The following is a 26404-nucleotide window of genomic DNA, read 5'->3' as shown; positions in this document are numbered from 1 at the left end:
ACTATTTTAATTTTTTTTTGGGGGGGGGCAGCTGCAGTCCCGTGCAAAGCGGGTGTCGCTACCGATTAGAATCCATTGCAGCTTGATGGACGAGCCAGAGGAGACATCGGCGTTAATTTATAGAGAGTTTTGTGAGTGAAATGCAACATGGCGTCATTGTTGACATTGGCCGAGCGTCAAGAGGATAGTCATGTGAGCCGTTGAGGGGGGAAAGAACTCCATAAAGGCGGCAGAATGTTGCCATCAAATTTTATTCTCAATATTTTCACATGGATGAAGAAACGTTTTGATCAGACCTTTGGTTTTGTACAAACTTTTTAATTTTTTTTTTTTTTAACAAGTCCCACTTAAATATAACATTTTAAAGCACAATCAAGGGAGACTACGACTATCTCCACATGATTAACGGTATTTTAAAAATGTAATGTGTTTGCAACAGTTTTCGGTCATGAAAAATTGACTTCAGAAATGTTATGGCATGCAGTCTTTTATTTTGGCCTATGTTAACTGTACAGCAAAATGTTGTATGTGGACTGCAATGACCATTTTTTAAAATAGCCGTGTACATGTGGACATAGTCTTAAAAAGCAGGCCTTGGTGGGCCCGGTGCTAACACACAACACACATACAGGAAACACAAACACACGCCAACCCGTAAAATTTTTACGGAATCGGAAACACTTCATATCACGTTTAATTATTCCCAAGGGGACAGCATCAGATTTTAGCACTTTAACTTTAAAAACCTGTTTGTTTGTTTTTTCTTCCTACTTTTGGTACCACATGGCTGCAGTCAGCGGTAAAAATCGGCAAATGAATTGCAGTGCACAAGACGGTAGATGCTGTCTCCTCAAGGGAAAACGAAGGCAGTAACAGCTGATCATCGTGCGATACTTGACGTCAACTTGCATAAATTCAGAAAACGAGAGAATTCGGGTTATGGCACTTGATTTTTGTCTCTCCTTGTTAGTAACTGACAACCACGAGGTTAGTTCCAGTACGAGCACGATGTTATGGCTGAATTATAAAGTGCAACACTTGCTAGCGTGATGGCAGCGTTTTTCTACCTGGAAGCAGGAGAAATAGCGCGAAAACCACCAAGTGTGAAAGTGGAAGAGTTAGCGTCAAAACACACTTTGAGGCTTGATCTCCCAAATCATCGGTTGGAGGTCGCCACGGGACAATAAAAGCACAGAGTATGCATGTAACGCAGTCGAACACTACAAAATCTGACTTTGAGCCCAGAGCTACCGTAATTAATAAAATGCTCCATTTGCATCCGATTTGTTGTTAGTTCTGCAACAATGTAAGTAAGCAAAGAAAGGACAGTAAGTAGGACTTCAGTAGCTGTAGACACAAAGTGCAGATAGTGGTCTCAAACCTCCAATAGATAGTCCAATAAACAGGCTAGCATCGGAATCACATACATGGCACTAGAGAGAGTTTTTCGTCACGTTCGTCCTGATTGGTTGACGCGCACGCATGGCAGTTTTTGATCCAACAAGTCCAGACGGAAGGAGGCTGAAGATTCGGTTTTGACGAAGAGCACAAAATCAACAATTCCCAGAGACACTGGCAGGAGAGGGACGGAATCCAGACCAAAAAAATAAAAAATAAATGTTATCTGCACTCTGGCGGAGGCGGACCGGGGGCAAAAGTTTTCCTTGCCTTAAACCAACAAGCAGACCTCTGGATTAAAAGCAAACCCGTTGCTAGCTTCTGGCAGTGTTGAATTAAACAGCTCAAGCTCCTCAACAAAGTCCGATAAGGCAGCCCCACTTCCGAAAACAACGGCGCCATCAATCCGAGTTCTCTTCTGGTGGAGACCGTCCAAGGGTTCTTCGGTCAGAAACTTTGAAGCAGATCTCGTTGGTCGTTCCGGAGGCATGCTGGTCGAGAGATGGTGGCGGGGGCAAGGACAGGTCATGACGGGACGGCGTGATCCCCGGAGCCGCTCAGAACCCAAAGAAGCGCCAACTGAAGGGCCAAGGTGAGCCACAGTGAGGGACTCAAGCCGGACGCCCCGCCACAGTCAGCGTCGTCCTCCTGGAGTTCCGACAAGGAGGACAACATCAGCGTAGTTTAGCGCCGTTGGGCCAGTCAGCTGACTTCTTTTGGACGTTGCTTAGTTAAATCTCACGACTATAATGACCGGACTTCAGCTATGATTTTTGTCGTCAATGTCATTTTTTTTTTAAATCAAATTGTACTTTTAGGTCGGTTAAGTTGGCTCTTAAGGTAAAGATCTTACAAACGTGCTAATTGGTGGGTCATGTAACAAATACATGTAACGGAAATGTAAATAATCACAGTGCTAGCAAATACTAGTACGCACAACAACAACAGTTATGATTAATCTTGACGACTTAATCACATTAGCCGCCAATGTTTGGTATCTCCGCTTAGCTTTAGGAACATAAACCAGACGAAAGTGCTGACTAAAAATTGCTTACACTAATTACCATTTTAATAAAGGGCAGTGTGGCAAAAAAAATTGGTACAAATTTAACAGTATGCGGTAACAACAGTAGCCTTGGACATTTTGAGGAAGAAAAATATTCTAAAGTAATATAAATAAATAATTTTTTTATTTCTCTTTAATACATTGCGTTAACACGTGCGTTGTGAGCTATCAAAATATGTAGCTATAAAATGCAAACTTTGAAAAAAGCTAACGCCAGCGTGGCAAACAAATTAAATGGTAGCATTAACAATTAGCCATCAACATTTTTAAGGATGTAAAAGTTACAATAATGTCATTAATAATCCAAAATGCTGTACTTTTCCATACAACACTTAAAAAAGGTTATCATTTAATATACGCTTATATGCATGCAATGTTTTCAATACTCAAGTTTGTAAAGTAGCTTTTCATACAATTTCCTACCAAATTCCAATCAAAACACAATTCTGTTGAAGGCAGATGCAGCATTCTTTTCACTGGGAAGATCCCAGACACAATTGCATTGGAAATTGTTCCAATGCTCCGAAGTGCTGTATCAGAGCAGGCATCGGAGGATTACGATACACAGGAAAACATGCTGGTAGTTCAAAGCTGGGCAAGAAGATGGGGAAAACATCAGCGGGGAAGGCAGGGGGAAGTGAAAACAGATGCCGGCAGAAGGAGCGAGACTGTGACAGGTGCGGAGCCACACAAGACATAAAACAAAAAATAGTGGAAAAAAGCGGAAAAGATATACGATTAGAGGTGGAACATGACAGCGAGAAAAGACGGACTGACCCGGCAAAGCACATGAACAGTGGCGGCAGTAACACGAGCAGCGAGGACGCCGACGGGGAGCCAGCGCTACGTCGGCACAGGGCCTCGTCCTAAGCAGCAGGCCAATCACACAGCGGAAGACAAGAGAATACATCATGCAGCAAAGCTCTCCCAAGAAAATGAGATTTAGTGGGAAGCAATGCAGGTTAATAATGATAAAGTATGACATTCAATCGTACATGTTTAAGCTGAGCTTTGTCCAATGCGGCGGCCGCAAAAATCACAAGCAGGAAAAAAAATTGCTTGGCAAATGTGGATTAGTAGAATACTTCAAAATTTGATACGTCACAAATCGTGTTCACTGAAGAACTAACGACGTTAGCAACCAACGTTTTGCGGCTTAGCTACATGCAAGTGTCACAAATCACAGCGCACTAAAAATGCTAACATGACGTGCGGCAAACTGAACCGCCAGCGCTAAAAAGAGTGGCAAACATTTTGAGAAAAAAAAAAAAAATCTAATTAAAACATTCTAAATTGAAACCACTTTAGCTAGTTTGTGGGGACGCACGTACCAGTTCAGCAAACCAACAAATACTAGCTAGCAAGATGCTAATGCTAAAAAGAGTTCAGATTAATGATTTTTGAAAGAGTCTAAGTTAAGCTACATGTGAACCAAAAATAAAATATATATTTTTAAAATGATTAAAGATGCCAAGGTGAAAAATAACAACACTAGAATGGTCAACACTACTATATGTGACAATATTATCACAACATTGAAGTATCGAGGCTACACTGCTCGCGAAACAAACACTAACATTAAGAGCCATTGACAAATGCTAATTTTGCAACTATGTGAAATGCTAATGATCACTCGTATTTCACATAGTAGTAAAATTCACATATGTAGCAAATATTGTATGACAAATTCAATAATGTAGCATTTTGAGGCTAACTACCTAAATAGCCAAAAGAAACAAAAAAAAACGCTAATTATGTACACAATGTAGGCATTTTATTTGTGGTCAAATGAGCTAAAGGGGTGATACTGTTACTGAAGATAAGAAAGCGTGTTAAGTAACAAACAATAATGGCGCAAACAAAGCTGGAAGGCGTTCCTGAGACAATTTAAGCACAAAACTCCAAACAAAGCAAGCTGTTTGTTTGGAAACAAGCATCCCGATTGCGATAAGACTTACAAATTCGTTATTATCGAAGCACACCGCAGGTCCTTTCCTGTAGCGAGGATTCTGAGCTAATTCGCAGGGATCAGGGCCGTTAGCTAATAGAACCAGGTCAGGAATATCAACCAAAGCCTGTTTCATTCGGTACTTAATAAAAGTAGACGTAATGAAGGATACACTGCTGTTCATCCTGTACAAGCGGCTTATTGTCACAAGATGAGCAGCTGTGTTTGGCGTCAGCAATGATGAAAACCAGGTTGGTGTTGGGAAGTTTCTCAGCGTGGTACAGTCTGAAAATGAACACCACACAAGAAGAAACATCAGCAAACACCGTGGTAGCAAACCATTCCGAATTGGATGCAAATAAAGTCACAAGAAAAGTTGTCATTCAAAAGAATACGCAATACGTATTGAGGCAGATGCTGCATGCTAAAGAAGGTGGTAGTGCACCAAATGTATTTGCCAACCACCAAAACAAAGAAGAAGACATTGAAGAAGAAAAAGTACTAATGGTGACTAAAGTGTGACATATGCTAGCTCGCTAGTTTAGCATGCAGCATCCTCCACAACAAATATTTATTACAGCACCAAAAAGGTGTGATAACCGACCAGGGTTTGACCTATAGGAAGCAAAGTGAAGTGGGATTCTTGTTAAGATAATTCATTTTAAGCTAAAAAGAAAAACATTTTTCTTTTTCTTTGACTTTTGGGTGCCAGTCCGAGATCTAATTTGCATGTAAGTCGCAAGACCAGACAAACTACGACAAAAACACAACCTACAGTCCGAAAAATGCGGTTGAAGCTGTATCCAAATATATTTGGAGTTATATTGGGAGAAAAAAAAAGTTACATTACTTTGGGAAAAAAAAAAAAAAAAAAGTCATATTTTTGACCATTAAAATAAAAAAGGCAAAAGCTATACTTTTCCTTAAAAAAAAATATATCAGGACATTTTAGATCTTAAAGGGGATGCAAGTCTTATGGCCAAAAAGAAAACAGGAAGTGACATTGTTTTTAACAGTAAGTGATTTCTCATGAGGGCAAACTAAAATCTGAAGTACTGAATCATACAGTACCGAGAAAACCTGAATCGTTTCTATTTTAATATGGTTCCATCACAAAGGAACAAAAACTCAACTACCCCCCAAAAAAATTCCTATGTCAGGGGTGCACAAATGATTTTCTCTGCTTTTTTTATGGAGCTCGTTAAAGGGGGAACGTGTGCGGCCAATGCGCAGGAACGCCACACCGCATGCAGCGTGGGCACTCCATTAGGCGGCACGAGGGGGCCTTAAAATGGCGCACGCACACGCAAAGGGGACGGGTGAGCGGGGGGGCGACATGCCGGGATGGTGGTACTCACACAAGTGACTTGACTTCAACTTCATGGTATGTGATTTTTTTTTTTTTTTTTTTACAAGCGACTTCGTTTAAGGTGGAATATTTCTTACCTGGAGCATGTTTCGCAGTCGACAGTTCCTTTGAAGGAGAGGTTGTCCGTCTCAAAGTAGTACTGCGTTTGCTCTGTGATGCACACCTCTTTATGCACCATGTCGGACATGTCCTCCTCCTCTATGTCGGCTGTGGCCCAAATTTTTCAGTTCACATATTACACCGTAGCGTAGGAGAGGCAAGAGATGAATTTAAGGTGGACTGGGAAGAGATTCACCTGCATCCAGGAAATTCGGGAATGTGATGCTGACCAGCAACTGTTGCATCATTGACCTGAGAGCAGATAAAGTTGTGGTATTTCCACAGAAAAAGTTGCCATTTGCCACAAAGAAAGTTTGAATTTTGTTAGAATTTTGGGGGACAAACATTTAATTGTTGACGAAAAAAGAAAAAAACACACACACACACAAACAATTTGAAGCAGAAAGTAGGTCTACAATCAGGGCTGGACTGCCACAAAAAAAAACAAAAAAAAAACGGCCCTGGCATTTTGACCCACTGGCCCAGTCCAGTCTTGCCTCACATGTAGTTCTGCCATTAATGTTTATTGATGATGTTTGCTATCTACATTCGAAATGGATTAATGGACTGGCCTTCTAAATTGTGGAACAGTCTCTTGTGGTAAAATGTAGGAAAATAATCATGAAAAAGCACTGCGTCTGCCCCAAAAGAGGTCGGCCCACCGGGCATCCACCTAGTATACCAGATGGCCAGTCCAGCCCTGTCTACAATAAATAATTAGTAAAACAAACATTTTTATACTAAAAGAATGTTCAAAAAATAACAATTAAATTGATTTATTAAAACAAAAATTGAAGAAAATTAATTATTATCACAAAATCTTTTTGTTTAAAACAAACATTTTTACGCTAAAAGTCAGGATGCTACAATGTCATCGTATTAAAACGAAGTAATTGCATAAACTACACAAATGAATTTTGAAGTTTTACTAAAAACTTTTTAGTTATGAAAATAGTAAATTAGCTCATTTTACTGTATAAAAAATAGATATAGGCAATTACATATTCTTACAAAAATGTTTTTGTTATTGTGTAATTTTGCAAAGAAAAAGGTGCAATTTTACAATAAATTTCTAGTATACAAAAATGCGATTTTTTTATTTTTATTATTATGAGAGAAACATCATAACAGTCCGAGAACATTTCTGTAATTTTTCAAACCCAGTTTGAATTTTTGTTTCCAGTACTCCAACACTTTGATATACATCAATGAAAGCAAACATACACGGTGCACTTACTGCTTCATGTAAAACAAGCTGTTAACTCCATCAAAAAAAAAAAGGAGGCCACAGCCTGTTTTCTATTAGGATTCAAGTATGTGTGCCCTTTAATATCTGTATAATTCCCTCAAGAATGTGTTCTTCAAACTAATGGCGCGGGCCACATAAAAGGACTCACCAGGCTGCAGCAGTGGCCCACCAGCCTACGTTCAAAATATCAGCGATGGAGGGCTGGGAGGAGCAAACGTTCATCCATAAAAGAAACAAGATAGCAAAAAGCAACAACATGAGGTTTGAATCACAGGCCTGTTGACCATGTTGTTTGGATTACAGCTAGCATGCAAGGACCTCGTTGTGGCCAATCAGTCACGTAGCTTTCAGACATGTTGAGTCACACGCCAAGCCAACGTGTTGACTTTGATCATGCGGACGATACGCCAACGCTACGATTCGTTTTATTACAGCATACTGGACTGACCACTTCAGACTTCTAGTAACTTAAACAGGCACTTGTTATTTTTTATGTAAATGTGACATAAAAGGTTGAAGTTTAACAAAAAAATATTCACAGAATTGTGCATGGGCTTGTTCTTTTATGTTTCGAATGGCAATTAACGCTAGTGCAAACCTGTTATGTTATGAAAATAATTTTTTTTTATGTTAATAAAAGATGTCATTTAACAAAAAAAAATATATATATATATTTTCTCGCTGAAAAAGTTAGAATTTCAAGTTATATTTTTATTTTTCACCTTAAAAATCAATTTTCGTAAAAAGATAAAAAAAAAAATCAGCATGTTATGAACAAAACAAAGTAATATTTTTTTTACATAAAAAAAGGTAGCTTTACGTTAAAGCTGTAATTTCACTTAAAAATATCCAAATGTTGATAAAAAATAATTTTACTTCAGATTTTTTATTTCACAAAAAATGTGTCAAGTTACAAAAAACAAACAAACAGATAAACAAACAAAAAAAAATGATGTAAAGAAATAAAATTTCACCCTAAAAATTGTCATTTATATAAAAAAATAACTACTTACTACTTTTCGCATAAATGGAATTTGTCATTGTGGAAAAACAGCACATTTTTTTTACATTAAAGTTGTTAATTGACCTAAGAAAAAAATCTTACAAAAAAGTAAAGCAATATTTCAACTTAAAAAAACTTAATTTCATGAAAACGTTGTGAGGTTATAAAACTAATATTTTTAATAATGTTGTGATTTCATAAATAATGAATTATGTTGGGAATCAAACAAAAAAAAACTGGAACAAAAATCTTTGCTAAAAAGTTAAAAAGAGAGAGAATAAAGTCATGACAAGTCCAAAAGTAGAAGTCAAAGAAAAAGACAAAAGGAAAAAAAGTCATGTTACAAAAACAATATATGGGAAAAAAAAAAAATCATAATGTCAGAAGAATAAATTTGAGCGTAATGGGGAAAACAAAATCATGAGTTGAAGTCATGAAAGCATTTGTAAGAAAAGGGCACGTTTGTATGATAGTGAAGGATTGATATTTTTGCTGTGATGTCACATCCAGCCGAAGCTTCCCCAGTGGGTGTTTTCTTTTTACACGAGCACGTTTCCGAGGGGGGAATCGGACGAATTCCCAAGTTCAACGTTTTGAAAAAAAATGGCAGCGTGATGAAAACCAGCGCTTGCCGCTTGGCGTGTCGGCCGAGCATGCGAGACCACCTAATCCTGTTAGCGTTAGGACAACTCCCACTCGGATGCTTTCGCCGGACCTCTGCTTCCCTTCTCATCTGCACTCTGTCGATTTATGGCTCCCTGGCGTTTTCATGTGCGTGTGTGTATGTGTGAACAAGCAAGTAGGTACGTCTGCTTTATCTGTTGCAAAGACTGTGTAGCATGTCGGGAAATCAGTGCATGTATCACAATGTGTTAACATACGAGTGTGTGTGTGCATGTTGGCTTTTGTGACTCACCACATAAACAGATCGCAGGCCCGCCGCCGCCTTGGTTTCCTTGACGGGATCGCACAGTGATTGGTAGTCGAAGGACTTCTTGGAGGTGAAAAGCGTAGAGTTGACCAGGTTGACCATCAGGACGGGGTCCACCATTCCGAAAAAGCGACCGATCTAAATGAGGACCACATCACATTAATATTACAACATTTGGCTTTTTTTTTTTTTTTTTTTTTTTTTTTTTTTTTTGGGTCAAGCCTTTTGACTTGAATCTCCCCAGGCTTCTGATTGGTTTTTGCCTTGACACGTGATTGGCAGCTGAAGTTTAACAAAATTCTATACAATTAAATAAAATCTACAGGTGTTTTTTTTTTGTGTTTTTTTTGTTTTTTTGTCAGCTAAAACTATTCTTTATAAATATATTGTGTGTTTATATTTCCAGATTTTCCAGCAGTCAAAAATGCATTATATGGAAAAAAAAATGGGTAAAAAAAAAAAAAAAAAAAATCACAGTCAGAAGTTTAACAAAATGCATTACAATTAAAGGGATATTTTACTTATTTAACCATTTTTGGCAGTCAAACATTAATATTTTGCCTAAATGACATCACAAGGGCTCAGGTAACCAATCACGGCTCAGCTTGTGAATGTCACATGACCAAACCTAGAAAACAGGTGAGCTGTGATTGGTTACCTGAGCCCCTGTGATGTCATTTACAGTTGACAGCAAGTTGCAAAATGTGTTTTCAGGATACTAATTGTACATGAAAAATAATGAAAGTATCAAATTAATTAGAGACAAGATATTATTTTTTCATTGCTATAATGGGCTAAATATGTGAAGTATGGAGAAATAAAAAAAATGGAGAATTGTTTTTATTTTTTTAAATCACAGCTTTCTTGCCCTTTCAGGAAATTACTTTGTTCTTGTTTCCAATTGGTTGGCAATGTGAAATTATGATGGGAAAAGTAAAAAATGTTTAAAACTAAAAACGCATTCTACAAAATAAATAAGTTTTACAAGAAATGTTTCAAATTATTTTGTAATTGTGTGAGTGGGGGGGGGATAATATAAGCTGAATAAAAATAAACCTTTTAAAAATGAGAACAAGATATGAAAAATGGTGCAATTTTATACTGAGAAACTTGTGATTTTATGGAAAAAACATTTGCTGATTAAAAAAAAAAAAAAAAAAAAAAAAAAAATCCACCCGTTTCATTTTGTTCTTCCATTTCTGAAAGTGTCTTTCTTTTCTTCTAGCTTTTTCTTGCCTCAAACAGTCTTGCTTGGGGCCACATGTTGTGCCACATGCATGCACTAAAAACAATAAAAAAATACATGTATAAATAAATAACGTAAATTATACAATGTTATGAAAAAAAATTTGAATATTATGAGAATGAAAAGTGAAACGGTACAATGGTGAACTTGCAATTTTACGAGGACAAAATAAAAGGGAAAAATTTGCAACATTGTTCTCTTGCTCAGAAGTGACTTTCTTCTAGTGTCTGATCGGCTGCAAAGGTTAAGCTAGGTGCTATAGTGCCACCTGAAGAGCAAATGCCTGATGGACTTTGTTGTAATCCCGTTAACGTGACCCCTAAACGTTATCGTTGCCTAAGCCGGCCTCGGGTCAAGCCCGCACGTGTGCAACACTTCCAATGAATGAACAGTCGCCGCCCTGTTGGCCTGCAGACTCCCCGAGGACTCCCCGTGTAAAAAAAGAAAGGGAGCTGGTCACGCATAAAGAGGCGGAGGAAAGTCCACTAGACGTTCCCCGCTGGATATATGACGGAGGGGCACACACGAGACCTCAACTTTTAGTGCCGCTGCCAAACTTCAGAGGCCGCTTGATTTATCCAGCGCACGACCGGCGCTGATTAGCCAGCACATGAAAAAACATTTAGGCAAACCGCAGTAGGGGGCCCGGCTCACCTTTTAGCGGTTTAACAAAAGCCCACTTGGAGCCGAGTGTGCTTTTGCATGTCAACAAATTAGGCAAATTGTGCTTTGGTTTTTCGTTTGTTTATTTGCAATTTTTTTTTAATCTTCATTAGCATCTTGATGGCTCCGATGTCACATGTCTTTTTTCAGCAATCAGTCATAAAGAGAAATAGCAACTGAACACATGTCTGGCTAAGGTTAATAATAATGGTTGATCAACTTGGCCCAATTTGGAAATAACAAACTTCACTGTTTGCATTGACCATTGTATATCATTTCAGTATTGTGAAATGTGACTCACAGAGAGATTAGGTTTACATTTGGTAGCAAATTTGGTCCTGATTGGGCTTTGCTTTCATTTGATTGTTGATGGTTGTGACAGCATGATGCAGACGAAAATTTGAGTAGCACTAGATGATATACCTTAGAAGAGAACATTAATATTCATATTGTTAGCGATGAAATGTGCATGTAGCGCTTCTCGCAGACTTACTGATACAACCGCACACAAGGTGGCATTTTTGCCGTAGAGACAGAAACGTAAAAAAATTAGGTGGGCTTAGTGAGTGGCAATGTAAGATAGCCGCCGGTGGCTTCACTTTTCCTGATGGCGAGTAAGCAGCATTGTTATGGTGCATTCGAGGATGGTCAGAAGTCAAATGTTATCTCTGTTGGCTTTTTCCAGTTCCAGCCTGAAAGTTTTCGAGGTGAAAGTAAACAACCAAATGGTGGATAGTGATAAACTGTTTTTTTTTTTATTTTGGTCCTCAAAACACATTTTGACCTCCAAACTTGCCTTCTCGCAATTTTGCTTCATTTATTGTATTTATATTATTTCATAAGCATACCATACAGTTCAGTTGTTCACCGTATAATTTAATGCAGGGAGATAGCGGCATACTGTCACATAGATTGTTTTATACTCGAGTAAATTGTGTTTAACCATGCACGGTCTGTGTTTCCAACGCGGTTGCCATTGTAGAGTGACATCACGTTGTAGTCGGTCGGTGAAGTCGGGGTACTTTTTTTTTTCCTGACTTCGCAAGTGGGATTTCTGAGTTCAAGGGGGGGTTCCCGTACACACTTCCTGGTTTGAAGTCAGAAAAGTCCGACTTCCCACTTACCCACTAATGGTGCATTAGTCCATTCATATATGAAGTCTGTGTACCCACACCACATTTTGAGAATTAATGGCTCACGTCAATTTGAACTTACTGTTCCATAAAAACAACAATGCGCTTACTAATAATTGTACTTTTACTTGTTTTCCAAAAATATATGTTAATTTCAGTGTTTCTAATAGTCCGACAGTGTTATATTTAGTTTTACATGTAAAAACACAACTTTTTCGACACGCTAAAGCAATAGCAGACCTGATTGACGTATTCGTCCCGATTGGACATGACCAGGAAGCCGCCGTCATCCAGAATGATGCAGTCGACATACTGGAATCACACAGAGATGGAACACTAAACTTGAAGCCATGATGATAAAAAAAAGAAATAAAAAGAACTGAAATCAAATCTCACCCTATCATTCCGTTGGCAGCCGCAGATCTCATCCGTGCACTGCCACAGAAAAAGACTTTAGACTCACATTTTGACATCTTTGTTTCGCAGATGTAACTCACGTTGGTCCTCAGCGTTGTGTTGACGAAGCTCGCCATCCAGGCGCTGACGTCCAACTTGACGCCGACCACTGGGGATCAAAAAAACACCCAGACATCCTCCATCATGTCGGACCCTGGCGTCAACTTTACTCCCTGAACCGGGGAGAGCGAGAACGCGGAAAACTTGGCCGAGGATCACAGAGGGAGCGGACAGGTTGATGTGTGGTTTGTGTGCGCGTGTCACAGGAAGTAGACAAAGTGTGTGACGGGCGCCTGTGTCAAGCAGCAGGTGACAAGTCGGCTTCAAAATAAGCGTCTCAAGTGTGAGTGTGTTGACACAGATCCTGACAAATTGGCGTTTTAGTTTATTTTTGGCGTGTTCTTACCCGCCGGCTTGAGGAGCTTGTTGTCGATCTTGAGGTTGACGGCTCTGCTCACGAGGACCGAGTCGTCGCTCACTGCCAGTGGGGACAAAAAGGCACAAAAGCATTGGACAATTCATTAGGTACACCTGCATGGAGCATTTACAGCCAGCGCTTGCGAAACAGCGTCATGTGTACTCACTGTTGTCGTTGAGATACGGCGTTGGCGTGAAGATGTACAGATCGTTGTCCAAACTTCGCTTATAGAAACTCGATTCGTACGTCTCCGCCTCCTCCCTCCAGTTCAGGCCTGCGCTGCAGTGTGTGTGAATCGACAAATTTAACCTCAATCAAGTCATTCATCTATCTGGTTGTTAAACGTTACCCACATGTACTTATCAGGTTTCCAATTACAGTAAATCCCAAAATATATTTGTTGACTCCCTTCTCTTTGGGCATACCCCAGGGATCTGTTATAGAGCCACTATGGTTTTCATTGAGCACCATCGCTGATGCAATTACGCGACAAAAAGTAAGCAGTTACGCAGACCGGATTCTCTCAATTTGTTTTGGATTCAAAGGGTCGCCCTTGGGAATGTGCATTGGAAGAAACAAGTCAAGGTCAAAAACTGCATGCAAGTGGAAAATGGATGAGAACAGCAGGGATCTACATCCAATCTGATCGCGGAAAGTCAGGAGATAAGCGATGTAAGGGCCAGCGAACTGGGGATTCACTGATTCCAAGATGTGGATGATGGACAATTGACGGATAAATGTTGGAAAAAGTCATTATGCACCACCTACATCTCTTGACATGTTATGTAGGATGGCCGAGTATTTTTCTGTCAATATTTTCCCAAGTTTTAAACCCGAAATCAAACTACCTTTTTGGGTAGACTCGGGTAATCCCTCCATCGGTGGCAATAAATCTAGCAGTGACTCCGGGCCTAAAACACAAAGTTGCACACGCGTTCTTCGGTGATGAAATGACAGTATGATTTTTTTCTTTCTGCACTCACTGCAACTTATTCTCCTTCCAGATCTTGATGAGATCTGAAGTGATGCCAGCGTCCAGGAGCAATCGGTTCACCAGCTCCACGTTACCTAAAGAGCAAAAACAGCATCAGCCACATCTGCCCGAGCCATTTGCGCCTGTCTGCTGACAGATCCAAAATTTGTCATACACAATTGTCCATCTTTGTGGGGACGGTGGGGCAAAATGTTGTAGTTTTGGGTTTGGGAACCTAAATGGCCCAAAACGTAACAGCTATCTGCAGGAATGTGTTAAATAAATGCATGCCGTATACCGATACCCAACATGGAATGAAATATGATGTGCGGGAAAAAAATGATGGAAAAGCAATAAAATAAAACCAGAAAGAAAAATAAATGCGAGTATATGTGATGTGAGAAGGGACAGGGAAAAATGTGGGACTCATTTTTATATTTACACAGTGACTTTCGCTTAAAGCACTTCTGATTAGCAGATGACTTAGTCGATGAATAAGCCAAAAACAGTGATACGGTTTACATTTTGTGGATGTAAAAAGTTCCGGGTTGTTAAACATCAACAAATAAAGGAGCCGTGGAGTATTAATTTCACAAAACGTCTGTTGAAAGGGGATAGCGGTGAAACATGTCGTCTCAAGAGCGAGCGAGGAGGCTGCCAAGCTGCGGGCGGCCGCTCGCTCCGGCTAACAAACTATTTGCCAAGACCTCCGACAAGACCGCATGACAAACACAACAGGCGATAAAGGCTGCATTTCCCCCCCCGGCTTTCTAAGCCGCTTTGAAGCTTCTGCTCCAGTCCGTTAACATGGGGGCTCACTGATAGACCCCCGCCACTTCGAAACGCAGCACACATCACAGAACAGCTGCTCGAACACTTTATTCCGAGGTCCTCCGCCACCCCTTCGCCCGAGGTGGTTTTCATTACGGGGCCTTTATTGAAGGCAGCCCAGGAATTCCTAATGTACTCGGACTTTTTCGCCACTGCGGTGGCTTAACCAGGCAGAGCGGCCAACACACACCACGTACCCCCCTGTTAAACTCGCAGCTAATAACGGTGAAAGTAATCACTTAATGGAGTGAGATGTTTTATTGGCGGCGTGTTTGGAGGGCCGAGCTGCGACAACGCCGACAAACAAGGCGACGCGGACGCCAGCGCTCATTAATGCGTCGGTCAGATGTCCCGCTGGGCCCTGATTGGGCTTTTACAGCCAAGGCTCGTGCTCTCGGCCTGGCGCGTCCTGCTCTTTGTCACAAAACACACAGTAATTGGAGCGCGTCGGGCGGCCATAGAGGTGAAGCGTGTGTGCGCGCCTCACATCTAAGACGACGCGCTTCACACATGTGCGCTCAGGCGTGTGATGGTTGGACTTTTGGAGTTAGCGTCAAATGGGCAACATGAGGGAGGTGGTGCTGCTTCAACCAGATGTCTCACCTGGACATATTTGGAAGTCAAACGACACTATAAGTGAGTGGACAAGACTCTTGATGTTACAAGTTGCAGTTAAATGTATCACAATCATCATATTTGATGGAAATCACATCACAACTTGTTGTTTGAGTGAAACATGTCAAATTGTATCATGAAGTCATACCGTAATTAGAATAAATGCTATTGTTAATAGAGTAAAGCATAGATCATAATTGGACTAAATTTTATCATGTCATAATGAGAGTAAATTATATTATATCATTAGTGGATTAGGTGATCGAGTGGTTAGCACGTCCGCCTCCCAGTTCTGAGGACTCCGGTTCGAGTCCAGGCTCCGGCTTTCCTGGGTGGAGTTTGCATGTTCTCCCCGTGCCCGCGTGGGTCTTCTCCGGGTACTCCGGTCTCCTCCCACATTCCAAAGACATGCTTGGCAGGTTAATTGGGCGCTCCAAATTGTCCCTAGGTGTGCTTGTGCGTATGGATGGTTGTTCGTCTCTGTGTGCCCTGCGATTGGCTGGCAACCAGTCCAGGGTGTCCCCTGCCTACTGCCCAGAGCCAGCTGAGATAGGCGTCAGCAACCCCCGCGACCCTTGTGAGGAATAAGCGGTCAAGAAAATGGATGGATGGATCATGAGTGGATTAAATGGCATCCCAATTGAAATAACTGGCATTGTAATTGAAGTACATCACACTGTATCATAACTACAGAAAATCTTGTTGCATTGAGCGGTGAATGGTGTAAATTAGTGGAGTCCAAACTACAGCCCGGGGAGAGCTGAGAGCCACCACATCGTTACAACTTCTGTTTTCGCTGCTTCTGTATTTGGTATTTGGTATCTGATTGTTTTTATTTTTATATAGTCAGGAACCTAGTTGCTGCTAGTGGGCTCGAGCATACCACACTATACGACACTTTACTCACTAACTCCTTAAGATTTATTTCTAGTGGGCACTAAGCATCAACACTTGGTGTTACTGCATGCTAATTAGTCAATTTTCTTGACGCCGTCCCCCGTGGTCGGGCGGGGGTGGCTCTGCCCACCCCCCCCGTTGTCTGCTCGGTAGTGGTTGCGTCTTGGCCGCTCCCTGTGGGGTGCGGTGTTGGGGTGCTTTCCCTGGTGCCCGGGGCGGTGCCGTCCCGGCGCGGTTCGCTGCTCCGTGCCCGGCGGCGCGGTTCGGGGCGGGTGGGCCTCTGGTGTGCCCCGTGGTTCCCTCTCCCCTCCCCCTTCCTCCCCCCCGTCGCCTCTCCCTCCTCGCTTCCCCCCGCCCATCCTCCTCTGCCTCCCGGTCCCTTTTCCCTTGTCGCCCCCCCCTCCTGCCCTGCAGCCGCCCTTTCGCGGGTTTGGGTGGGGTGCGGGGGGGTCGTGGGGGGATGGGGGCTGGGGACCGGTGGGGCGCTGTGGGGGCCCGCCGGGCCTCGTTCTGCGGCCTTGGGCTCGGGGGTGTGGGCCGGGGCTGGGGCGGGGGTGTTCCGGGCGTCTGGGTCGGCTCGCCGACCGGTGTCCGCTCGGGTGGCTTGGGGGTGGCCTTGGTGCTGCCGCGGCCTGGGGATTCCGGGGGGGGCGGTGCTCGCTTTGCTGGACCGCGGTTGACGGCTTCTTTCTTTGGTGGTGGTCCTTATGCATGCCAGATCCGTCGCACCAGCATCTACTGAAACTCAACAGAAGTAGCCTCTCCCTCCCACAGCCCCTTGAATCAGTGGGTGCTGGTGTCTGTGGATCTCACTTTGCTTTATCTATCCTTCCCTCCTTCCTCTCTTTAGTTTTTCCTCTGGTCACTTGAGATCTCAGTTTATTGGAAGTATGAGGTTTCTGGGGTTGGCATAAGACTCTGGTTTTGTAACCACGCAGGAGGGGTTTGGTTGGTGCTGGATTTCACTTTGATGGATTGGATGTACTGGCTTCTATGGATCTCACTCTACCTCATCGATCCTTCCCTCCTTCCTCTCTTTAGTTTTTCCTCTGGTCTCTTGAGATCTCGCTAATTTGCTGGAATTTAGAGGCTTCCGGGGGTTGGCGTAACACTTTGATTTTGTAACCATGGGGAAGGCAGGAAGTGTTTGGTCGGTGCTGGATTTCACTTTGATTTATCTTTCTTTTCTCTTTATTTTTTCCTGACCTTTTCTCTGGTCTCCTGACCATTTGAACCTCACGACTCTGGCAAGATTCTGAAGTACCTGGTTAAGGCGAAGGGTAATGGGATATTTATAAGGTTTTAGGTGAATTAATGAGTATAAATTTATACGTATTTGCACGCACATGCACGCGCACGCACGCGCACACACGCACGCAAACGCACACATGCAAACGCACACACGCAAACGCACACACGCAAACGCATGCAAACGCACGCACACACACGCACACACACACACACACACACACACACAAAAAATAAAAATAAAAAAAATAAAAAAAAGAGCAATGATGATAAGACATTGAATCGGTAAGACTACCGAATGAACAATTCTGAGCTGAAAAAAAAAAAAAAAACAAAAAAAAAAAACTACAGCCCGGGGGCCATTTGCGGCCCGACGTCCCTGACATATGCTAAAAATGGCATTTGACTCAGTTCAAATAAAATAAACAAATGATGGTCAAAGTAAGAAGGGAGGGTATCGAAAAACAGGTGCCATTAAAGGTTATTTTAGTTAACTAGAATTAATGAAAAAACAAACTAAAATTAAAAAAACAATATTGTTACTGAAATAAAATAAAAACCAAAATGCTTTTTAAAAAACGAAAACTAACTGAAACTACATTTTATGTTTACAAAACTAACTGAAACTATAATTATTGCAAACATGTCCTTCGTTTTAATCTTTGGTAATTAATTTAATGCAGGAGCCTTTGGGGATGATTTTAAAGATGATTTTTAGTAGATTTATTTTTGATATAAACCGGAATAATGACGTTTGAAAGTATGTCACACAGAAGTGACGTCATCTAGCAGCAGCCAACAGAAAAGCACCTTCAGATGACGTTGCGCACATGGTGTTTTTGAAATATCGCGCACAAGTAACACATTTAAAAAAAAAAAAATTCTAATACTGAAACTAACAAACTAAACTAACACTAAGCATTTTTTTAAAGAACTAAACTAATAAAAACTAACAGAACCACCCTGAAAACTAATAAAAACTTACTCAAATGAAAAATTCCAAAACTATAATAACCCTACTGTCATATTACAAATAAATTGGTTTATATACTGTAGCATTTTTATAAATATGCAAAAGCACAAATCTTTTAGGACTAAACACAATTTCTCTTCACAACATTATGTGGCCCTTGCGTCCTTCTGATTTTCTGTATGTGGCCCTCAAATGAAAAATTTGGACACCAACCCCTGGTGTAAATCACATCATGCTGAAATTGGAGTAAATAATATTGTAATTACAATATATGTTATCATAAGGGGAGGTCATTTGATCTTAATTAAAATAAATCATATAGTCTTGTAACAACTTGAGTAAATTGAATTGCATTGTTATTGGCGTGAAATCTTACTGAATTAGATCATAATTAGAGTAATTGTATTGTATCATAATTGGAGTGAAATGTGTCCTATTGCATCAGAGTAGTGGTAAAAAAAACAAACAAACAAAAAAACAATCAAAAAACATTTTTCCACAAACAGAAAGGGGACCAACTCTGTGCGTCCCAATACTATTGCCCATCCAGCATACTTGTACAACAGTCGGTGGTGGGAACAGAGCGGAATCAGCACGTTTTGCGCTTATTTTTCTCTGGCCACCGGGGACACGACGTTATTGATGGCGCACGTCAGCTCGCGGCCAACTGTCGGCACTCACACATCGGATTGTTTGGCGTCTTGGTGTCGATGTAGTTGTTGAACTCCATGAGGAACTCCGTGTTGCTTTGGTCCTTGTCGGGCGGCTTCAGGTCCTTGCAGTACACCCTGCGAATCACCGGCAAGGTCATTAACCAGACGGAAACCCGAGACGGCGGAGAAATAAATGTCATGTCAATTAAAAAATGAAATTCGCTCCGTCTTACCTCGGCGCGATGAACGTGTAGCCGTATTCGTCAAACTTGTCTGCCAGCAGGCTCTCAGAAACTGGTGAAACGTGGGAAATATTACAAAGGAGGCAGGATTTTGGAACAAGTCGTGTTGGCCTTTTGAACGCTCAGCAAAAGTATGTTAATAATATATGCCCATTAAAATGAAATTAATTAGGTTAAAAAAAAAGTTTGGCAAATTAGGAATGCAATTTCTGGAGAAATTGCAGTGTGAATGCTGAAGAGCTGATGCATGGAATTGTTGACGTTAGACTTCTACTGTTAAAATGGCCATTTGGAGAATGTTGCTCAAAGCCCAATTCCATATACAGTATGTAGAAATGCTTCAATCAGTCCAGAAATGTGCAAGGAGGAGGTTAAAATGTGAAATGTGGTCATTTGGATTTTTGGGGGGAATTCCACTTAATTTCATAAGTTCCTATAAGATGTCCTGAATAAGCTAACATTTTTGGAGTTGGAATGGTACTAATCAGTCAAGAAATGAGAAATGAGAAGGTAAAAATCTAAAATCTTGCTGAAAATTGGGAATTTTACCATGAAAAAAATGTGAAAGGAGGATGTAAATATGAAAAATCTCTCCTCATTTGGGAAGGTCATAAATGTTCCCAAGATATGTTGGATGTTGAATATTCCAATGTTGTTGAATTGTTCAAGAAGGTTTTGTGTAGAAAAACTGACATTTACTGTGAAAAGTGTGGAATTTTGTGAATGTGGCAATTCTTGTATACTGTGGAAAATACTTTACTTATCTCAATTTGGAATGGAAAGATCTCATTCATGTGAATTTTTGTTGTTGTTGTTTTTGGGTAGGACGGTGGTGTGGGGGTAATGTAAGTAATGCAAGTAATACCCTCGATGTCCAGAAGTGTGTAAATCTTTTGATGTTTATATCGGTTGAGAAATGTGGAAGGGCAAACGTGGCTCTTCATCATTTACACAATGATGAATGGACATAAATGGGCGTCTTCAAACTGGGCCCAACAAAAAAGTCAGACATAAATAAATACAGATACTGTACTTGCCATCTTTCCCTGCAGTGGAAGTGAGGAGAACCGAGAGGGAAGAGAAAAGGAAATGGGTGAAATCACAGCGGGGTCAAAGGTCACAATATTTTATTCACAGAGCCAGTCCTGAATAGAAATATTGCAAAAGCGTCAAAAAACAACAACAAAAAACAAGGGTGGAGATCTTTAAGCATTTTGTGGCGAGCGCAACACGGAATCAAGCGCATGTGGCGTTCTCATGACGACAGCGGCCAATCTTTTGCCCTCGCTGGTCATCGGCGAGTAATTGCAGCCATGTGCTTTTGCTTCCACGCTCAATCGTTCGTCACCACAATCGATTGATGACGAGGGACGACCGAACACATTTGTCTGACGGCGACGGTCTTCACATCTACCGCGGATGTAGATCGAGGCATGAGTTGAATTAGGTTGTGGGCGAGGCCACTTATTTGCCCTTGAAGGTTCATTTGTAGCATTCACGACAAAATCAGAACAAGAAAGTACTGCGGAATGGCTTTTAATCCATTAGTAGTGGAGCTGGGCCTCTAATTTGGACTTGAACCTTCATTTTTTTCATTTTGGGAGCTTTGTGGGATCACTTTTGAGAAGGCCTATTGATGGTCACGCATTGTTGCACTACATTCAGAAACAATTCCCAACATAAAAGATTTGGGACAACACTTTCAGTCAATTTAGCGCTTGGGCTAGGCCCCTAAACTGCCCTTGAAACTTCTTCTTCCCCTGAACCTTTTTTTTTTTCGTGGTTCAAAATTTTGGACCCTTCGTCTCATCGATTTTGGAAAGGCCTGTTTATGTTCCAGATAAATTCATGGCTGGCGAGGCACCAACAGAGTCAGATTTGCACATTTATGAACCAAACACATAAATTAGCAGCCTGACATTAAACAATAACGGCTTTTGATTAAAATGCAGATTGGTAATCCGTTTTGAAGAGACGTTTGGCACTTGACTGAGCTTGTTTCATGGCAAGTCTGCAATCGTGAGGCAAAAAACCTGTCTGCTCCACCTTATAGTTTTACATAATCAGCAAATGTAACAAATATTAAACACATTCATCTGACAATTTGAAATTTGCTGGTTACTGCCGCATTGGTGTCTGGCCAATCGTTTTCAACAGGAAATTCTCAAATTCATCAAGTTTGAACAAGACTAAGAAATAGTACTACGATTGCCTTTTATATTTCATTTCATTATTTTTCTAGCATTTTGGATGCTTTGTCATGAACTCGATTGTCCCTGTTAAACCAAAAACCTTGTAACATTTTCATGTAATTGTCTCCCTAAAGTATCCATAAAAGACATTTAACGTAATTAAAGGTGACTGGGGGAGAAAGTTTCTCCTCTCCGGCTTCACCTTTGACTAACGCAAACATCCTGTTCTCTTGTGCTGCTTCTAGCGCCAAAACCACATCAGAGGGTCAGCGGAGCAGGTGGGGTGGGGGCGTTTAAAGACACGCACGCACTCTGTGTGGGCAGCGCTCGCATGCGAAGCCAAGCAGACGCCGCCCTCGCTACACACTCTTAATATTAATCACCGGAAAAAGTGGTGAAATTAAAAAAGAAAAAAGAAGAAACGGGATGGAAGTCAGGAGGAGAATACTTGCCCAGAAATGCTGCAGGTATCCCGGCACACCACAGGGTCAGGAGAAGAGACGCAGGTCAGGAAAAGGAGAGTGGGGAGGGCAGAACAACAGGGTTACACAATATTTTATTCAAAATGAATAAGAATATTGGAGACACAAGTGGAAAATAAGATCCAGGTGCAAGAAAAAATGTGAACAGTAGGACTCCATTTTTACACTAATGTACTCCAGTGGACTAATTATTCAACTTGGTTGTTCTTTTCTAGATGCAAAATACAAGATCCCCAATTTTTACAAAAAACAAACATTACAAATGTTGCTGTGAATGTATTTTTATTCATTTATTTGTATTAAATATTTAGTATTTATTTTTTTTATATTTATTTTCCCCGCGACTCTTGTGAGTAATAAGCGGTCAGGAAAATGGATGGATGGATGGATGGATGGATAGTTATATATTTAATAAGTAGATAAAGATGACTTGACTTGATATTTTCTATTTCACTTCAATGGACATAATGGCACTCCCTTTATGCACATCTTGGCCACCTGGGGCAGTATAATACAGATATACTGTACACATACATGGAAATGGTCAAAACTCAGGAAGAGGCAGTTGTTAGTCTTTCTTTAAATATAGAGTTGAGGTGAGTGATGAAAGTCAGAGTCCTAACTGCATGATTAGCAATGGCAAGATGAGCAATAAATTTGAGTCCAGCACAACTTGCTGTAGCTTTCTTTAAGCTGCAATGGAGTTCACCAGTAAACCCTATGTCTTCAATTTGATTAAAAAAAAATAAAAAAAAAATAAAAAATCACATTTCATTCCGAATAAAGAAGGGTTCGGTGAAAGCGTGTAGGACAATGATAATGACAATGTTCAGTACCTCCAACAACTCAAACATGCAGGATGCCGGCCCTCGATTAGCGGAGTTGGTGACTCCCGCCTTTGAGTATTTTGTTGGCATTAATAATAAATAGCTTGATGCCTCTTTTATGAAGAAATGTTCCTTATCTCTGCCAAACTGCTGCTTGTTGTGAAGTGAGTCGAGCTGTGTGACGTACGGCCCGAATGCGGCTTTTAGCAAGCCGTAGAATTTCCGACGCCCTCTTTTCTCCCTCCAATACATTCCTGCGCTGACGCCGAAGGTGCCAATAAGCAGATTTAGACGAGGCAAATAAGTGATGAAAGGGGAGGAGATGGAATGCTGCCGCCTTGAGTGGGATTATCAGTGTCGAGCGCGGTTTAAGAGCCTGCTGCCAGTTGATTTTGGCAACAATCTGACGGGAATTGAAGGAAAATCCATTGCGATAAAAACAAGATTGTGTTCCAAAATAATAAAAAGTAAGGTGTGGACGTACATCAGTCAAGCCCTTCTGTTTTGGCTGCTTGGTGTGCGAAGAAGGTGCAAACTAGGAGGGCTGAACAATTTTGACAAATCTAGTTTTTCCTCACAACTGTGATTGCGATTTATTTTTTCAAGGTCCTTTTCCCATGTGTTTTTTTTAAACACAAGCAATAAATTCATAGATATTAAAATAAATAATGTTTTGATTTAGCTTGCGCTAAAATAAAGGTAAACGAACCATGAATTAATATGAAAGACGTTTTTTTTTAATATACTTCATTTCGAGTTGGAAAGACTTTAACTTGCTGTCTTTTACGCATTCACTACAACTTGACAAAGTTCGTGTGGCGTAAACATAAATCAGATTATAACAATAAAATAAATTTGTGGCTTTATCACTACATACAACTTTTCATGTTTGATGAAACAATGACATGTAAACATGTGGACTGAACTTCTCTTGACACTAAAGACTACATTGCCATGTTGATTTGAATTTGTGTAGCACCACACAACTAGTGCGCGATTTTCACTGTGCGTAAGAAAGGAGACAGGCTTGACTTTGAACCCACACCACAAGTTTGCATGTGCTGCCAACAGCTAAACATGAGGCGACATATATACAGCGTGTGTGCGTGTGTACGTGATGGATAGCGAGCATAACGACTGCGCCGCCTTACATGGCGAGCGACAACGTCAGCGCTTTTTCCGTCGTTAACACGCCGCCCGCCACTGCGTGTGCAATCTCTGCAGTGGAAAACGGGAGACTTACATTTTGCTTGGGTGATGGTGTCGCCGATGGTGGCACGGATGTAATACGAGCTGTAGTTGGGCAGCACCAAGGCCAGACTGACACACAACAAAATCTCATGTTAAAAAATACCTCTTAGAACTACACTTGTGTTTTCTCCCTCCCAAATTGAAAACGGTGACTGTTTCTTGCATTTTATGTATCAATCAAACGCTAGACTTAATTCTGCTGTGATGTTACCTGTAGTCCGTGCCCTTCACTGGCGCAAAGGCGTACGTCCTCCGGCCCATGTCAATGTAGCGCTATGAGGGCAAGACACGTTGAAAGATTGCGCAAAGTGTCGCGATGCAATTTATGATGTAGAAAATGACCTCATCTTGTGACTTGACCAGAGCTGATATGGGGTAAGTCCCTGTCAGGCCGTCAATCATCTTCTGCCTGATCTGCAAACAAAATGTGCACTGACCACCTCGAAGAATGACAAATGCGAGTGTTATGCGGTACCTCCACTTTGATATCATTCTCCAGCTCGGCATCCAAAAAGTCCAACGTCACAGGCTCGTCAAACTCGGCCGTCTACGCAGAAAAAAAAAAAAATGTTGTTGTTTGTCCAAATCAGACAATTTTGCGGCAAACATCCGCCGGTTGGAACCGCAGAAGATGTCGTACCGGCGGCTGGAGGTTGGGGTGGAGCAGCACATATCCGTTGGGGTCGATGGCAAAGTAGTAGCCGTTTGGTCCAAACTGCACCAAAAGAAAACACTTTTACACTTACATTGACAGGACACTTCATTAGGAACAACCCAGATCTAAGTGGGAGACAGCCATTATTCCAAAGTATTTGAGACCCCCAGAATGGTTTATAATCGCCTATAAGTGCCACAAAATGGTGACAAAAGCACTACTTTGGTCGAAATGAAACTCCTCAACTCACTTTGATGTCGTGTCATCAATCAAGCAACTCACTTGAAGCACGATAGTACAAATGCTACACTGATGTGTCTACCTCTGCTTTAATCAGCCGCTTCTCACATCTGAGCGTGCCTTGTGCCAGCCGATACTTCACTTTTTCCCATACTAAGGATGCTAATCATTATAATGTGAGTGTGTTTATATCAAAAAGTAGTTTGTTCAACAGGTGTTTTAATTGTTGGGTTAAATTTGTTTTAACATAAAACGGTGACTTTTACTGGTGTGCTGGTGTGGGACAGCAGCAAGCGTTGACAAAAGCTAGCAACTTCACAGTTTATTTCCTTTGCTCATAGAAAAGGGGAGTCAAAGGCTTCATAATGCTATGTCTACCATCTAGTGGTGAGCAGCAGTATTACAACTTCAAATTCCAAACAATAGAGCATGCATAATAGTTTCAATTTAAGTAAACACTAGCTGTGGGTACGGTCAGTTGCCCAGCCTTAGTTTAGATGAAGCTCCTCAAATGACTTCAACAAAGTTCCTTAGCACAAAGATGGCAGAACAGTGACTTTTGTCTAAATGAAGCCCCTCAATTCTCTTCTACCTATTTTATTGGCCACAGGATGGCACTTAAGTAATACTTTTATTGCTTTGGCCTGAAAAGAAAGAAAGAAAGTTGGTCCGGACCAAACAAGCGGACTAAATGACTTTTCTGGTCTGAATACACCCTAAGTCCCACTTTCCACGCCCACTTCCATACATACAACTGATCCTCATTACCAGCTCTGTGATACTGCTCAGTTCTTTTTATTCATTTATCTTTCAACTTCAATTAAAACTTTGTAATTTTCACATAATTTATCTTTCAATTTACTTCATAAGCATTCAGCTTAACATTCAGCTATTGGCATTCAGCTTTCAGCATTCCCACGCAATTTCTCCAGAATTAATCTAGTAATTTTTTGTTATTATTACTGTCATGTCTGGGGTCATGCCTGGGTTAAGTTCGAGTTTGAGTTCATGACCTGTTAGGTTTGAGGTCAAGTGTCTGTTTTGAACTGATGTAACCATCATCTAGTTTCAACTAGTTTTAGGATATGTGATGTCAATCTTTAATCCTTTAGGTGATGTCTGGAGCTATGTGATGTTGTTCTTTAGTCCTTTACTTGCTACAACCAATCAGATCGATTCACTGTCTGCGGGAGCAGTCTGAGAATTGTGTGTGTTTTGCCGGATTATTGCTTTCTGTCCCTCTGTGCAACTCTCTTTGTTTCTCCTCTAGTCAAGTTTGTTCTTCGTCTCTCGATGTGAATAAATAGTTAAAACCTTATTTGTGTCTGCGCTTTGGGGTCCAACCT

The 26404-nt window shown here is 41.1% G+C and overlaps 1 protein-coding gene across 3 annotated transcripts in view; it reads right to left on the bottom strand.

Annotated features, from left to right (window-relative positions):
* Positions 1-233: 233 nt before the first annotated feature.
* cacna2d1a (calcium channel, voltage-dependent, alpha 2/delta subunit 1a) overlaps positions 234-26404 on the bottom strand; it is a 64253-nt gene continuing 38082 nt past the window's right edge. The window contains exons 23-44 of one of the 3 annotated variants that reach the window (XM_077500774.1): positions 24804-24878; positions 24639-24710; positions 24506-24577; positions 24375-24436; positions 24156-24232; positions 19403-19463; positions 19198-19304; positions 13963-14047; positions 13828-13890; positions 13146-13258; positions 12968-13039; positions 12603-12670; positions 12502-12540; positions 12346-12417; positions 9049-9201; positions 7278-7330; positions 6077-6132; positions 5859-5988; positions 4585-4697; positions 4423-4505; positions 3242-3330; positions 234-2046 (exon numbers count right to left, since the gene is read on the bottom strand). In XM_077500774.1, coding sequence (XP_077356900.1) covers positions 2010-2046; positions 3242-3330; positions 4423-4505; positions 4585-4697; positions 5859-5988; positions 6077-6132; positions 7278-7330; positions 9049-9201; positions 12346-12417; positions 12502-12540; positions 12603-12670; positions 12968-13039; positions 13146-13258; positions 13828-13890; positions 13963-14047; positions 19198-19304; positions 19403-19463; positions 24156-24232; positions 24375-24436; positions 24506-24577; positions 24639-24710; positions 24804-24878 — 1752 coding nt within the window. In that variant the 3' untranslated portion in view covers positions 234-2009. Of the gene's footprint in view, positions 2047-3241; positions 3331-4422; positions 4506-4584; positions 4698-5858; positions 5989-6076; positions 6133-7277; positions 7331-9048; positions 9202-12345; positions 12418-12501; positions 12541-12602; positions 12671-12967; positions 13040-13145; positions 13259-13827; positions 13891-13962; positions 14048-19197; positions 19305-19402; positions 19464-24155; positions 24233-24374; positions 24437-24505; positions 24578-24638; positions 24711-24803; positions 24879-26404 lie in introns of those variants that run through there. The other 2 variants (XM_077500775.1, XR_013279147.1) reach the window with 2 other exon arrangements.

The sequence above is a fragment of the Festucalex cinctus genome, chromosome 16, assembly GCF_051991245.1.
Source record: "Festucalex cinctus isolate MCC-2025b chromosome 16, RoL_Fcin_1.0, whole genome shotgun sequence".
Taxonomy (NCBI): Eukaryota; Metazoa; Chordata; class Actinopteri; order Syngnathiformes; family Syngnathidae; genus Festucalex; species Festucalex cinctus.
This window is presented reverse-complemented; position numbering and strand designations above follow the sequence as displayed.